Source organism: Sphaerodactylus townsendi, linkage group LG05 (genome assembly GCF_021028975.2).
Source record: "Sphaerodactylus townsendi isolate TG3544 linkage group LG05, MPM_Stown_v2.3, whole genome shotgun sequence".
Classification (NCBI taxonomy): domain Eukaryota; kingdom Metazoa; phylum Chordata; class Lepidosauria; order Squamata; family Sphaerodactylidae; genus Sphaerodactylus; species Sphaerodactylus townsendi.
The window spans coordinates 110,787,516-110,804,403 of NC_059429.1; the positions used below are offsets into that span (position 1 = coordinate 110,787,516).

Consider the following 16,888-nt stretch of genomic DNA (forward strand, 5'->3'; position numbering starts at 1 on the left):
TAGGACTAATAAAAGGAAACACTTCTTCATGCAACGTGTGATTGGTATTTGGAATATGCTGCCACAGGAGGTGGTGATGGCCACTAACCTGGATAGCTTTTAAAGGGGCTTGGACAGATTTATGGAGGAGAAGTCGAACTCTGGCTACCAATCTTGATCCTTCTTGATCTGAGGTTGCAAATGCCTTAGCAGACCAGGTGCTCGGGAACAGCAGCAGCAGAAGGCCATTGCTTTCACCTCCTGCATGTGAGCTCCCAAAGGCACCTGGTGGGCCACTGCGAGTAGCAGAGTGCTGGACTAGGTGGACTCTGGTCTGATCCAGCAGGCTCGTTCTTATGTTCTTATGTTCTCTCCTGTAAGGAGACTCAAGGTGGTTTACAAACTCCTTTCCATTCCTCTCCCCACAACAGACACTTTGTGAGGTAGGTGGGGCTGACAGAGCTCCAAAGAACTGTGACTAGCCCAAGGTCACCCAGCAGGAATGTAGGAGTGCGGAAACACATCTGGTTCACCAGATAAGCCTCTGCCACTCAGGTGGAGGAGTGGGGAATCAAACCTGGTTCTCCAGATTAGAATCCACCTGCTGTTAACCACTACATCACGCTGGCAGCGGTACTAGTCCCAATCTCAGCAATTGTTTCCTTGACACCTCAGACCTGCTGGTTCCAAACAGGAGCAGGATTTTCAACAGTGTTTTAAGGTAGGTTTCCAGTCTTGAATCTTCCTAGGACATTGTTTTGAAGTCTGCAGTCTAAATTTATTAAAAGGGCCAAATACTACATATACTAGCAGTGTTCTATAAAAATGCAACATCCTAAGCTGCTTTGTGACAATTAAGTCTTATTACCTTGAAGGGCCACCCTGTGGTGTGCTTGCAGTGTGGACGTATGTAACCTCTCTCACATAGATGTTGTACAAATAAAGACAGTCACCTCTTCCTTACTCTGGGTGTTTCCGCTCCACTCAAGGAATATAAGATATTCTGACGGGGAATTTTACTTTGGGTTTAGTAGACAGGAGTTGGGGGACCCGTTTGGTAGCGGAGGGATGCTCCCAATCCATCCACACCACAGTAGCATTGCGAAGTTCCTCTGTTTATCAGAGCATCTACGTGCTATCCCATTTCTAAGGCATCACTGTTTTAATTCCAAACTGTTCTCCTGAAAAATTCTGCAAAGCCTCTGAGCAATCAACCATCCGTGTGTCTTTAATGCTGTGTCCTCAGAAGAGCCCTCAGTTCAGCAAACCTCATTTGATGTTAACTGATAAGCCAGTGAGGGGAGAGGATTCCAGAAGGGAGGCAAGATGGCAGCTCTCCTGCCACACACTGATTTGAATGCCCCCCCCCCCCCCCCCCGCAATGGGTTGAGGTAATTTAAGTGCTCAGCAGTTGTCTCTGGGAATCTATGAATGCAACTCTGTAAGGATGCAATTCCACTAGACCCAGTGGCATTTGCCTTTCCATTGGTAACAAGATTAAGATCTTAATGAATTCTGGGGAAGAGCAGGGCTGCATCAATCATTAAGCCGAGCGCAAAACTGGATGTCAAAAGATATGTCGGATAGGAAGCACGGACAAACTCCAGAGCTTGTACACCGTCCAGGCTTGTACATGGCATACCTCCCCCCTTTATGCTAACATCATTTAAATGTTCACATTATTTATTTAAATTTGAATCAGAAAACTTTCTCAGAAAACCCACCTCTTTGGTAGAGAAGCCCTGTTCCAATAACATGACGTCATGCGTTGCCTCAAAAAAAGCCACATACCTTATCTCCACCCTACGCAAGCCAGAGAATCAGACTGTAGCTAGACAGGGGTCCTTGTGGTGACTCATTCAGCTAAACATTTACCTAATGTGAAGCTCTTGCTTCCAGCACAGCATTCAGAGTTCTCTATAATATGAGTAAAAACACTTCAAGTGATGGTTTATCAGCCAGCTCCTTAGAGGCAAAAACGAAAAACGTAGAGTCCTGGGAACCAAGCCAGCAAGATACGCAGAATGTTCTCTGTACTGGAGACATGAAGGACAGTGCAGCCCATGGGGGGTGGGGGTGGGGTGGGAAGACACGTTTATTTATTTTTATCCTATTTATATGTTAGCAGAGGTGGGATCCAGCAGGTTCTCACCAGTTCCCGAGAGTGGGTTACTAATTATTTGTGTGTGCCGAGAGGGGGTTACTAATTGGGTCCGCTTTTCCGTCTCCACGCCCTCGCCTCCCCCTCTCTTCTTCTTTCTCGTAGCCCGGAGCTTGCCGGCTAGTAAGAGGAGGGACCCTTTAACTACTGTTGGGTCCAGGGGACTCTTTACTTGCTTGGTAGGCTATTTATTTTGGCACTGTCTGTTCACTTTCTGATAAATTGTGATTTACCACGATGCTTGGCCACTTGAAAGCTCTGTATTCCTGTATGTGAGAATGTTATGCTAATCTGTGTCTCTAATCCTGGATTAATTAATGTGAAATATTTGCAGAATATACAGTATGGATTGCGAATTCTAGTTCACAATAGATAATGTTCTGGTTTATTTTTTACTTTAAACAGAAGAAGAAGAAGAGTTTGGATTTATATCCCCCCTTTCTCTCCTGCAGGAGACTCAAAGGGGCTTACAATCTCCTTGCCCTTCCCCCCTCACAACAAACACCCTGTGAGGTGGGTGGGACTGAAATCTGTGACTAGCCCAGGAATAAAAAGGGAGTGTTAATGACTGGTTTTAGGTATTTATGGGGCTAAAGGATTACAAAGCATTTTGTATAAGTGAAAGGTTAAAGGTACTAACTACTAATGCTTACTCAATTTTTTAAAAAAGTCATGACCTGTGTATCCTGGCAGTAGCCTTGATATCTAGCTCTTGAATATGCCTATGAGGTAGGAATGGTCCATTGGATCCATGTTTTAATGAATTTGTGTCATAATCTAAAGTGCAAATTATTTTGAGTATTGAATGTATTAGCCCTTCAGAATATAGTTAACGAACAGTGGTGATGGTGAATCTTCACTAAACTGTAGTGACCACTCATGATTTCACAGTTGGCATAAAGTCCTGTTGTTTCCTATGTGGCTGGTTAGCAAAGGTAGAAAACGGGATAATTCTCCCTGTTGGGCTGTTTTAAAAACATGTTTTAGAAATATGGTAAAGTTCCTTGTTTAAGGAAAGTATCCTTCTTTTGATTTCTAGAAACAAAATTAAGTATTTGACAGGCAGTCAATTAGAGGAGAAGTAGTTGTTTCTATTGGCAGTAGACGATAGGACTTGCTATAATGAGTTTGAATTATGGACAGAAAGATACCAGCTGGAAATTAGGAACTTTTTTTTTACAGTAAGAGTTTTTTACAGTAACAGAGAAATTATCAATGCCCCGCCCCCGGAATGCCCGGCCATGCCCCTGTCGTGCCCCCCCCCCCAGCCCCATTGGTGCTACGCCATTGTTTGAATCCCACCACCATTGGAGCCTGTTACTAAATTTTTTGGATCCCACCACCGTATGTTAGGGTGCATCTGAATTTGCCTGTGTCCCTGTCTTATGGGAGTATTGGCAGAGGAGGCACTAGGGTTTGTGATTATTCAGTATCAGCGTATTATTTGGCACATGGCCTTTAAGAATATCTCATGGATAAGGATGTCTCATAAGCAATCTTCTGGGCACAGCAGTTCTAACAGACGGTGCCAGACTGTCAATAAAAGCAAGAATTGTAATCTAAAGTACAGCTCTGCACCAGGGGCCTCCAACTTTTCTCAGCCTGTGGGCAACTTTGGAATTCTGACACAATCATAAAATGGCGGCCGCAGTAGGTGGAAAGTCACAAGATGAAGCAGAGCAGGGAAGAGGCCATGGCTCAGTGGCAGAGAATCTGCTGTGCATGCAAAACGTCCCAGATTCAATCCCCAAAATCTGAAGGTGAAAGGATCAGGTGGTAGGTAACCTCAAAGGTCTCTACTGGAGACCCTGAGTCAGTCAAACTATTTGGGACTTTGAAAGACTAGTATAAACTTCATGTGTTCAAAACCAATTCATGTTGCTGCAAAAGAGAAGAATCTTTTCATAGGTCACCAGTCTAACTGCTGATGGGTATCATGCACCTGACCATTCTGCATGGGAAAACAAACTGGAAAACCTAGACAAATGTATATCTATAAAAATTATCTAGAAAATAATTAGAGCTTTCTGCAGAAGGCACAGAAACTTGCATGCACAGTGGGATTGTATTATTCGAACCCCCTGAAAGCTTATTTCAACAGCAAACATTGTGACATGCTGGGAGGAACTATTATTCACCATTAGTCTTTAAAGAGCATTGTTCATGGTGGTGCATTACGAGACTAGAAAGAGTATGAGTTTGTGCAGAGAGTGCCTGGGAAGGAAAGGCCAAGGAAATGAAAAGAGGGCAAATCACAACCACCCAGACTCACACACAATAATTTATCATCAAAAGACAGGTTCAGTTGCAGACACACAGCCATGAATTAAATTGTTTTGTTTGTTTAAAAAGGGGGTTTAAAAGAGCATGCACACTTCAGATAGACTTCCTTCGCAATCGAGAATGTTCCCGGCAACTGGGGCTGTTGGATGACGAAGTGCTCCGGGGAGAAGACAAGCCGGTGTGGTCCTTACCACCCAGGGAAACTTCCATGATTTTGTAAGAAATAGAATTGTAATAAACCAGATTTGTATGGCAATTGAAGGCCTCTGGGTGGGAAGGATCTGGACTCCTGCTCATCCGTGGCCTGTAACACAGACAGGTACAAAAGGAAGGGACTCTTGTGGTGGAGCCGGAGGACCTGCCCCTCTGCCTCTCGGGGTCTTCTTGCATCAGTGGGATGAGGTTCATCTGACTCGTCCGGTCTTCTATGGGAAGCAAGATATCACTTTGGCTCCTATTACTTTCCCTGGGTCTTAGGTTGATGTAATTCCTGGCTCTCCTCAAGGAGGCCCTCTCTTCCTCATCCCGTCTCTCGTCTTCCGAGTTCATGATCAAAAACCTAAACACCACCAAGTTCAGGAAAGCTCCGATCACCGTCAAGCCCACCAGGATGTACATGAAGCTGAAAGCGACGTAAGGGGGCTTCTTCTGCAAAGCTTCGTGTTTCTGCAGAGCTACGAAGTCTCCGAAGCCAATGGTGGTCAGCGTTATGAAGCAATAGTAGAAGGCGTGGAAGAAGGTCCAACCTTCAAAATAGGAGAAGGCCGCAGCGCCGATGCCCAGCGTTCCCATGCAGGACAGGAACCCCACCACTACCATGTTTTTCATGGAGACCGTTGTCTGCCTCATCCCCAGGCACTTCTTTATTTTCTTTAGCACCATCCGGACCAGAATGTTCATGCGCTCGCCAAGGCTTTGGAACATGACCAGGGTAAGTGGAATGCCAAGAATTGCATAGAACATGCAGAAAACCTTGCCCGCGTCGGTCCCAGGAGCAGCGTGCCCGTAACCTACAGCAAGAGAAAGAGAAAATGCATTACCTAGACCACAAGAAAGCAATGGAAAATCTACCTCAAGAGCTTTCAGAGTCATCTCTATTTCTGGCCATTGTATTGCTCTGCAGGGGCACAAGAGGATAAGCAACTCGGGATATAATTACTAGTTTCAAGGACTGGATGTTCCTCTCAGTTACCCCATCTGACATTGAGCTTCGGAAAGAAGACGCAGTCTCACCTACTCAGAAAGATCCAGGTTTTCTAAGAGCACTGAGGAGTGGTTTCAAGTGCCAGGGTACACACATGATAGTCCTGTCCCCCACCCCACCCCATCCTGCCCAACCAATTCATTTTCCATTTCAACAATGATCAATCAAAACAAGGGCCAAATGTGGAAAAGTGCAAAGGGGAAGTACCACTCTTCCATCACACATGGCCCAGTTTAAATAGCACAACAAAATCCTTTCTATCACAATCCTAGTCATCCTTAACACAGAAGATTAGTTTTATAGGCTTCACTTGCCCAGAAGGGTGCTTTACATGTACCAGCACAATAAAAATCAATAAAACCAATAATATACCTAACATAATTCAGCACCGTTCTAAAACTTGAGCAATAACATACTAATAATCTCCCATACTACACCAAACCACATTAAAAAAAGAGGAAAAGGAGATAGAGAAAGAGGGTGGGGTGGGGAAAGGAAAGGAAAGTTGGTTAGATGGACACCATTGCAGTTCCCAAGCATAGACCTGGTGGAATAGCTCCAGCCCTGAAGAGCTGTAATAGGTCCCACAGGACCATGGTCTTACTGGACAGAGTGTTCTGCAGGCTGGGGCCACAGCAGAAAAGGCCTGGACCCTGGTTGAGGATAGCTGGATAACTTTTGGACCAGGAGCCACCAGTAAATTGTTACTTGTTGAAAGCAAGGCTCTTTGGGAACTTACTAGGAGAGGCAGTCTGACAAATACAATGGTTCCAGCCAGTTTAGCGCTTTGGAACCTTAAACTCAATCCAATACTCTGCCTGGTGCCAATGCAGCTGGCAGAGCACTAGTTGGATATCCCCAACATGGAGTCACTGTAAGTCAGCCATAATTCTTGTCAGCTAATAATTCTTGTCATTCCCATATTAAAGATGGGAAGATGACAACATCTGGCCCTATCCCTGTGGGGATGGGGCAGGATATTAAACAAACAAACAAACAAGGCTATCTTGTGATCTCTCAGGCAAGATCTGAAAGGGATGTCCTAGATCATGCAAGGTTTCATGTTCGTGAGGTGCAGAGGAAAAATGTGGCTGGCTCAGGTTCACCCACAGAGCTGGAGGAGGCAGGAGCCAGCCTGCAGGGAGGCCGGGGGCTGGGGCTGGCCTGCCACTGCAGCACTCACTGCTGAGCTGCCCCCCGCCCCCCAATCTCCCTGCAGGCTGGTGATAGATTCCAAGCAAAGAGCACTAGAAGATCTTTCACTTATGCTTTTACAAATCTCATACCTGTTGACAAAATAAGTAAGCTACAGGAAAGACAGAGCAGCAGAGGATATCATTGTAGTCCATAGTTTTGGTCCACAGAAGCTCCAAAAATACAGAGCCAGAAACAGAACCCATGTTAAGACACAGAATCCTTATCTAGAACTTCTGAAATATTGAGACAGGCAACAGAAGAAGTTAGGAACTAACTAGAAACAAATAGTCCCCTCAAACTAAAAGTAAACAATCCCCTCAATCAGCCTAGCAGCTGAACTATTGGTTGAATAAGAACTTTGGCTCTGCCAATGTATTATTTACTTCATTCCTTCAAGGTTGGGAGTCCCATTTTTCCTAACAACAAGCCTAGGCCCAAGGTCACTCAAACTGCTTTACGGTCAAGTGGGGGGGGGGGAGGTTTAATCAGGTCTCACTGGAGTAAACACAACACCTTATCCACTGACCATATTGAATCTTGAGTAGATGTTAGAGCAAAAATTTTCAGTGCAGCACAGCGCAAAAGTGCAATGACACTGTAGTATCAAAAACAAACACTGTAGTGTCGAGCACATGTCACAATTCCATAGACTTTAATCATCACCACAGTTTTTCACAGAAGCTGAATGGAGTTACTTCTAATATATTCTGATGAAAGAGAGGTGTCACACCTCAGAGAACTTCAGAATATTTAGTATTTATATTTCTGCTAATTAATGCTCACAGGAAAAAAAGCTCTAGCAGACGAGATAAGCTGCACAGACCCCAGAGAGGTACAAAACACAAATCCATTTTGTTGACAGCAAAACAAAATCAAAGCAGAAAGACAAGTGTTCTATAGACAATGTGTGGGGGTCAATGTCAACATATGTAGACACCAAGCACGCAGGGGGGCAAAGCCAGTATGCTCATTCCTGTTCCCCTTATATGCACCTTTATTTCAAATTCGTATAGAAACAAAGCTGTAAGGGACTCAAGGATCATCTAGCCTACCCACCACACACAAAGCAAGAAATTCATAATTACCTGTCCTCTTTTATACTAACTGGTTTAAAATACTACTGGAAAACAGCTTTGGAAATAGGACTGCATAACAATTGTTTCAACCTCTATCCAGGGTGCTGGAGTGGAAGACGGTACACCTCGAACTCCTTTCCTACATATACTCTCAGACCAGGAAAGATCAGATTGTCCCTCTTAGTACACGTGAAACTCAAAACAGCTTGTGATTATTTTGAAACATTGAGCGCAGATGCAGGACTCCCACTACCAACAGCCAATTAACTTCCCCATTTTTGTTTTTAAAATGTCAGATAAACAAATGGAGAAGATCAAATCTAGGTAGCCCTGGGAAATCGGACGCACCCCCAAAAAATCACCAACATCATTAAGCTGTGCAGGTGCAACAGAAACTGATGACCGCTTCTGCCCACAGGTAACCAAGGCTACAGTCTTACCTGGGATCTCATCGGCTCTAATGAACATGGGAGCTGACTTTTGGATAAACACACGTAGCACTGCACTGCAAATAATTTGTAGCCACAGAACCGCATAGCAGCTCAGGGTGGATGGAGGAGCCATCAAGAGCTACACTCTCTTGAATAAGGAAGTGCATGAACTCTACAGTTTCAAGCCTGTGTCCATCTCATTTACAATGCAATCCTAAACAGAGTTAAACCTAGAAGCACTGAAATCAGTGGGCATAGAAGGATGTATTGCACAGTTAAGCAGTTCCAAAAATCTTACAAAGAAATCTGGGGCTTGACCAGGTCATGACGGCCAAACTTATATACTTTGCTGAAATACTGCATCAGACCTTCACCAGGGAAGACTATCAACCAAGATTTCAAAGGCAGACACAAGAGCTATAATCTGCTGCTTGTCATTGCTTTGAAGGACTGCTGCATTTGGGATTAAGCTGCTGTCTTTTATGACGAATCTAAAGTGTATGATTTGAATGTTCACGCTGTTTTGGTTGTGCTCAGTGGAATGCCATGGGGTGTATAAACTCCTTTGGCCGCCACCGTCAGCGGAAATGCTAATTGAAAACTTCAAAAATAAAATGACAAAATTCTATACCATCCCCATAAAACTGTTCCAGAATTCACTAAGTCCTTACTTTAGGGAAGAATTTAACCCATAGTCCTGTAGGGTTTTTTTTATTTTTATCTATTCTGCCCCCAATACAAATCAAAGACTCAATGAGCCATGCACACCCATGAAAATTTCTCTACTTGCTTATTTGCATAGTTTATTTGTCTACTAATTATGGGGTGAAATAGCTTTCAGGGAGCTATGCAGAGCCCATGAATATCTTGCTCAGTTTCACCAACCATCTCCTACAAACTCTAAACTTATTATTAAAAGGTCTAGAAATGAACTCTATTACATCTAACCCAGAATTCTCAGCATGCTGAATGCAGTGGCCAATACTAGTTTCTGCAGTTCACTGTTATGTCTCGAACCTTGAATCAATAAACAGACTCTGTGTTGTTGATCGGCAGCATTTATTGGAAAGCAATGAAGCATCTAGCTTGTTAAAGCCAGTTCTGGCGAACCTTTATTCAGAACTTATCCCCGCTTCCGTTTTCCCAACAAATGTGAGAAAGAGTTACTCCAGAGGCAAGGCACCCCCAAGGTCTGCGACAGATAGAGATAAAGCCACCTGGCCGCCTGCCCCCACAGAGCAACGGCAACATCCCATATCCCCTGGAAGTGTCAGGGGTAAGCCTAGTTATCTACGTGTATGTGAAGTCACAAAGAAGAGATCAAGGAAAGAATGCTCCGTTACAGCAGTAGTAATATGTAACAGGCTGGTTACATATATCTTGTAGTGATTGCCTTGAGGTAGGAATGCATCTCAATCAACTAGATAACAATCACTGGCAGTACATTTTGTAACAACTTTGTTAAGCTAGGTGCAATCCCTGACTTTCACAAAGCCCACACACAGCTAACCTAAATATACAGAGATTCAATGTGAACAAGTCCCAATGCACACTGACCTACGTTGTTGAAATGTCTAAAGAAGCCTACCATTTTCATTGTCAAATTTTTAAAGTATTTTGCCTTTTCTTACTGAAGCATGGCCTGGTTATAACCGATGGCTGTAAGCAACGGTACCTGGGGTGAAACTGAAGATGCAATCCTAAACAGAGTTTTATACTCTGTAATTCTACTTAGGAATGCACTGGGAAGGACAGATTGCAATAATGTGCAACCAGATTATTTGCACACCCTGTCTCCAGTGCAGCCTTGGCTTGGTTTCTTGCTCTAGCAGGCATCGGTGACTGTGGATATAGAAGGCAAACTGGAAACAATCCTTCCAGGCAGCTAACTAAGAACTCAAATTCTGAAGCAAAACCTCCAGAATTTTAGGTTGGAGATGCACATTAGTGGTTAAGAGAAGACGTAGCGCCCAGAGGTATTGTTACACATGGAATGCACAAGTCTTTTCTTCAGCCAGCTTTTACTTTTGGTCCAACAGTTTTTCCACTCTTGCAAAACACTAAAAAAAAGAAGTATTATCTGTTCCTCAAAGAGGATATAAAGGGGAACTATAAACACATTGTGGGCAGTAACACTTTTTTATAGCACCTCCGAGCCTTATAAATACTTCTCCTCAGCTTTAAATAGATAATAACACTTGTCAGCTTTAAATAGATGAGCCAATTTGGGTATGATCCAGCCAAACTTAAGTTGAATTTGATAGAGACAACTCCACCATGTCAAAGTCACACATCCTGGAGAACATTCATTTACCGGATGGACAGAATTCACTACTGTGACACCGATTTTCTGCCCCTTTTAGGGTGCTTCAGCCACTGTGTTCTGCCTGAACAAGGAACATGGTACATACGCCATCATGTACAAAACTGTGAATTTGCTGTCACAAGTGTACCAGTTGAAAAGCCATGGTTTTGGATCTCAACGTGTGAGTGTACAGTACAATTGACCAGCATGACTACCCTGAACTCATCAAACCTCGAAAGCAAGGTAGGGTCAGTCCTGGTTAGTATTTGGATGGGAGGCTGAAGCTTCATGAATCAAGCTACGGATGTCTGGCTGGGAGGCCTTCCCAAAACTATATGGATGCCACTCTGAACTCTGACACTCCCAACATGGATCTTACCCTTCATCTGCTGTCAAGATGACCTCATCCTTTCTTTGAAGGACTCAGAATACAGAAGATTACAAAGACATGGTGCTTGTTCTGCACCTAGCTACAATGTGCATTTTTATAACAAATATTTTTTTTCCATTCCAGCCAAAGTTGATTTGCCTTCAAATGCCAGAAAGGAAAATACTCTTTTTGGCACATAAATCTGGAAACAGTCTAACAGTATAGGAAAAGTGTGGGAAGAGGAGGAAATCCCCACTATTGCAAACCAGAGTACTCAGGACCCTCATGAGATAATGTCTGGGTTGGGCTAAACCACTCTGGCACCCAAAGCAAAAAAAAAAAAAGAAGAGTTTGGATTTATACTCAACTTTTCTCTCCTGCAAGGAGACTCAAAGTGGCTTACAAGCTCCTTTCCCTTCCTCTCCCCACAACAGACACCCAGTGAGGTAGGTGGGGCTGAGAGAGTTCCAAAGAACTGCGACTAGCCCAAGGTCACCCAGCAGGAATGTCAGAGTGCAGAAACACATCTGGTTCACCAGATAAACCCCTGCCACTCAGGTGAAGGAGTGGGGAATCAAACCCGGTTCTCCAGATTAGAATCCACCTGCTCTTAATCACAACACCATGATGAAGTTATCCTGTTCAAGCTATTCACATGGCCATGCTCCGTGGAGACGTTCTCCTGCACGGACTCCACTGGAACAAAGCTCAAATGAAAAAGGGAGGAAACAAATTTAACCCTACAAACTAGAATTAAGTACCTGGAACAAAGAGAAGCGGAACAAGGGCGTAGCCATGCTTTTGCACGGCAGTTCATCTATTTCAATCAAACTTGAACAACAGTTTTCTAAGGACCGAGGGCAAATTGGGTTTTATCTGTCCAACGTCCACCAGGCCACCCAGACTGGGGCTCCACATCCACCACCAAGCAACAGGACCCCCTCGGGATTCTGCTTCTTTCTACAGCCAGTAAAAGGAAACCAGGCTTGACGCTGATGAAAGTGAGTCGCGTAAAAGAGATTGCGCTCCCCAACAGCAGCTGAGCTTTGGCAGGCTCCTTTGCAAAAGGACAACCAACGAAACTGTCACCCAAACTTCCATAATTAGCTACTGACATGCAATATTTAGTATCCAGCTTGTCAGATATGGGGATACGAGAAGATGCTGTGAAACTAGCTGCTGATAAAAGGTGTGAGTTTATGGGAGGGGGCAGAAGGAGGAGAACTGGAAAAAAATGCAGTAATTACAATAGTTTCTCCATCTGGCCCATGTGCCTGGGAACTCAGCACTTCCTTTCATGCTCTTAGTTCTTTGTCTGCAATATCCAAGAGGGGGAAAATTGAAGAAATGATAAGAATACAGTAAGAGGAAGAATTGGTCTTTATACCCCACTTATCCATCTTTTAAGGAGTCTCAAAGCAGCCTTCCCTTCTCCTCTCCACAGCAGATGCCTTGTGAAGTAAGTGGGGTTGAGAGAGTTTTGAGAGAACTGTGCCTAGCCCAAGATCACCCAGCAGTTGACTTCATATAGAGGAGTGGGGAACAGAACCCAGTTCTCCTGATTATTGCCTGCCACTCTGAGCCACTACGCTATGTGGGCTCCCTAGGATCTAATAATCCTGGGTCACATGTTCATGCATGGTAATGATATACTGGCCATGTATCATGACAACACATGATCAGTCAATCACTTCAAGGTGTGGAGCTGCCAAAGGCAAGAGTCAATGTTTAGAAATCAGACCTGAAATAAAGGAAGGGTAACAAAAGCCAACAGTTCAGAGATCAATGAGAAACTGAAATGCCCCAGATCGAGGCAGTATCTCAAGGGGATCCCAGTGGTTCATTTCCCAAATGAAAAGCTCTGCAGGTCAAACTTATCAAGCTGTCTCATATCCAATCAGATCTTGGTCTTTTCAGCTGAGTACTGTCTACTTTGACAAGTACCGACTCTCCAGGATCTCAGGCAAGGTCTTTCCTACCGACTGCAACCCTTGAATGCAAAGGTTTAATCAAGATCCCCCTTTGTATTAGATGTGGGTTCTACCACTGACCACTGGCTCTTGTTCAAAGTTACATGTAGGAAACCTTATTCCCACCATTGAAAAGCCCTCCCAGGATCCTTCAGTTAAGGCAGTTCAAAACTACCTAGTTTCAGAAGCCACGTTGGTCTGCAATAGAGCACACGGATTCAATTCTAGTAGCACCTTAGAGAACAAGATACCCTAAAAACGCTGTTGGTTTCTAAGGTGTGACTGGACTCAAATCTAGCATTATGTATATTTTTAATCTGCCGGCTGCCTTGGTGACCAGGCCAGAAATGCAGGGTATAAATCTTGTCAATGATAAAGATAAATACCAGGCTGAGTTCTGTCTGAAATGTGAGCTGGCTGGCGCACTAAAACAGGGGTGGGTGAAAGGTAAACCAACAAATCACTAGCCAAATACTGGTATATGGGCATTGCCTAGGGCTAACTGGAGCCTAACATTCTTGCAGAAAAGAAAATACCAGGTAAGGTAGACCTTGATCTGAGCAAGAAACAAAACCCATGCAACAACCTTGTATTAAGTCCATCAAAATGACCCACCCGGGCACTTCTTATGTTACTGATGGTTGTGGAATAGAGTTCTGCAACACCTTAAGGCAGGGATGTCCAACCTAGGCCCTCTGGATGTTCAAGGCCAAGTCCCATCAGCCTCGATTGATGGGACTTGTAGTCCATAAACATCTGGAGGGCCAAGGTTGGACACCCCTGCCTTAAGCAATTGTGTTTTAAAATTGAAAGCAAGGATCCATCCTCACCTCACTGGACTGGACTGGAGGGGGGACTTTAGTCAACCACAAAGCAGTGGTTCTCAACCTGTGGGTCGAACAACCCTTTCACAGGGGTCGCCTAAGACTCTGCATCAGTGTTCTCCATCTGTAAAATGGATAAATGTTAGGGTTGGGGGTCACCACATGAGGAACTGTATTAAAGGGTTGCCGCATTAGGAGGGTTGAGAACCGCTGTCCCAGAGGCAGCCCTGACATCAGTTCCCTCTTGCCCTTAGAGCAGTGGTTCTCAACCTTCCTAATGCCGCGACCCTTTAATACAGTTCCTCATGTTGTAGTGACCCCCAACCCTAACATTTATCCATTTTACAGATGGAGAACACTGATACAGAGAGTCTTCGGCGACCGCTGTGAAAGGGTCGTTCGACCCCCAAAGGGGTCACGACCCACAGGTTGAGAGCCACTGCCTTAGAGCGACCAGGCCCAGCAGGGGTGTCCAACTCTGGCGCCCCAGGTGTCCATCATGGAATAACGATTCCCACCAATTGGCCATACTGGCAGGGACTGATGGGAATCATAGTCCAGGAATATCTGGGGCGTCGGAGTTGGTCACCCCTGAGCCAGGGGAGCAGCCCTTGGAGGGTCAGCCTTGCGCCCACAGGAGCAGTGGGGCGGGGCGGGGCACTCACCGATGGTGGTGATGACGGTGATGGCAAAGTAGAAGGAGCCGGCGAACCTCCATTGCCTGCCGGCGCGGTGGGGCTCGGCGCGCAGCACCAGGCGCTCGAGCTCGCGGTAGTCGTCGCTGCTGAAGCTGTACTTCCTCTGCAGGTCGAGGCGCTTCTCCTCCAGCAGCCGCCTCTGCCCGGTCTCGGCCTCCGACTCGAGCGCGTCGAAGACGGCGGCGCCCACCAGCAGGTACGAGAAGACGCAGCCGATCAGCGCCACCGTGCGCAGGTTCTGCCGCTTCATGGCCACCAGTGGCGGCGGCGGCGGCGGCGGCGGCCCCGGGCAGGGCGCATCAGCCGGGGCACCGCATGGCACCGCCGCGCAGGGGGGGAGACCGTGCCCAGCCGCCTCCGGACAGCACGCCCCGTTCTTCACCTCCGGGATCGCCTGTCGCCCCGCATGTTACCCGCCCAGCTTCCCGCCGGCGGCACCTGTGCGCGCGATCCTATCCCCTCGCCGGCGACTTTCAGCTGGCACCCAACGCCCCGGTGCGCTCCTGCCAGGCTAGCCGGAGAGGCGAGGAGAAGGAACCCCGCCGCCCAGCTGGTCGGGGCCACGCCTCCCCTCGCCGGCGCCGGGGGGCTCTTGCGCGGCTTGAAGGCCACACCCAAAGGGAGGTGGCTCCCCGCGCGCCCCCGCCTCTTACTCCGGGACGCCAGTGCTGCGTTGCTTCTCCATGGCTGCCCCTGGACGCTTTCTTTTTCTGCAGAAAAGCTTTCCTTGTTCTCGGGGGTTCTTCTTCTTCTTCTTCTTCTCTGCAATAGAAGCTCTTGTGCATCCGATTAAGTGAGCCGGAGAAAACTGACACTAGAATAAGTGTTGTTAAGTAGGATGAGGATAGTGATTAAATGAAGAATAAATGTTACTGGGGTGTTGTGGGGTTTCCTGGTAGCCACAGATGCAGGCGAAACGTCAGGAGAAAATGCTACTGGAACAGGGCCATACAACCCGGAAACCCCCACAACACCCCAGAGATTCCTGCCGTGAAAGCCTGCCACAATACAATAAATGTTACTGTTGGACTCCCTTTTTATGAAGACGTTTGGATTTATAGCCCACTTTTCTCAACTGTAAGCAGTGTCAAAGCGGCTAACAATCGTCTTCCCTTCCCCTCCTCACAACAGTCACCTTGTGAGGTTGGTTGGGCGGAGAGAGTTCTGAGAGAACTGTGACTAGCCCAAGGTCACCCAGCAGTTTTCGTGTGGAGGAGTGGGAGAACAAATCCTGTTTGTTTCTCCATTCCTATAGTAGATTGCTGAGGTTCCACAAGTTGCGTAAGGCAGAGCTACTCAGGATGGTTACTTTTGAAGAAGACTGGACTGTCCAGTCATAGCAGATTCCTGCCAATCCTATTCACAGGGTGTTCCCTGCTCAAAAGAGAAGCAGAGGTGATTTTCCATTGCCTTCCTCAGCAAAGCAACCTTCATTCGAGTATTATCCGCAGTAGCCACCCCTGCTTAGCACCCAAGCCCCGCCAAGCTTGACCAAACCAGGCTCACTGGCTTTGCTTATAGCTATATCAGTTGGGGAGATTATGAATTGTTTTATTGTCATTGTAATAATGATAACAGCATTTATCCCAGCCCAAGCTTTGGTGAATGAGACCGCATTTTCTTGAATGCAGCTGATGAAATCAAAGGCAGTACTGTCTGTGTGGAAATAGAATGAGGGTATTTTGAAATGCACCCGGGAGGTCCAGATTTTGGAGTGAAGTGAAATTCAGATATTTCCAATCCAGGAGGCAGGCAGTGGCATCAGCCCAAAGCAAAATCCATGTCGTCTAATAAATGCCATCTATGATGTTTAATTAAAGCTGACCAAAATAGCACAAGTCAGGGTGCAGACTTTCGGGTTCTCCAACATTTCAGCCAGGTGGATGTGGGAAAAGAAGATAACATGAAAAAGCTGCAGGCTTCCTGGGAACAAATCCCAGTAACACACAATTACACTTACTTCTGAGGAAACCTGCTTAGGATCAGACTGGAGGTGTGGCTAGGGTTGCAGCCTTGGAATGTTACCGTGGTGGCAAACCTTTGGCACTCCAGATGTTATGGACTACAATTCCCATCAGCCCCTTCCAGCATGGCCAATTGGCCATGCTGGAAGGAGCTGATGGGAATTGTAGTCCATAACATCTGGAGTGCCAAAGGTTTGCCACCACTGGATCACAGAGCTGGAAGGGGCCATACAGGCCATCTAGTCCAATGCCCCGCTCAATGCACGATCAGTCTGGAGCATCCCAGCAAGTGTTCCTCCATCCATTGCTTGAAAACTGCCAGGGAAGAAAAACTCACCTGCTCCTTAGGCAGGTGATTCCACTGCTGAGTTACTCTTATCGTAAAAATTCTTAATGACCAGCTGGTACCTTTCAGCTTGTATTTAT

General features: G+C 46.0%; 1 protein-coding gene across 1 annotated transcript; it reads right to left on the reverse strand.

Annotated features, from left to right (window-relative positions):
- Positions 1 to 4,403: 4,403 nt before the first annotated feature.
- On the reverse strand, positions 4,404 to 15,157 carry KCNK15 (potassium two pore domain channel subfamily K member 15). Its single transcript, XM_048498591.1, has 2 exons — positions 14,466 to 15,157; positions 4,404 to 5,433 (listed from the first exon to the last, which is right to left on the reverse strand). Exons 1-2 carry the CDS (start codon positions 14,746 to 14,748, stop codon positions 4,517 to 4,519), a joined length of 1,200 nt encoding a protein of 399 aa, XP_048354548.1. The 5' UTR covers positions 14,749 to 15,157; the 3' UTR covers positions 4,404 to 4,516.
- Positions 15,158 to 16,888: the final 1,731 nt, after the last annotated feature.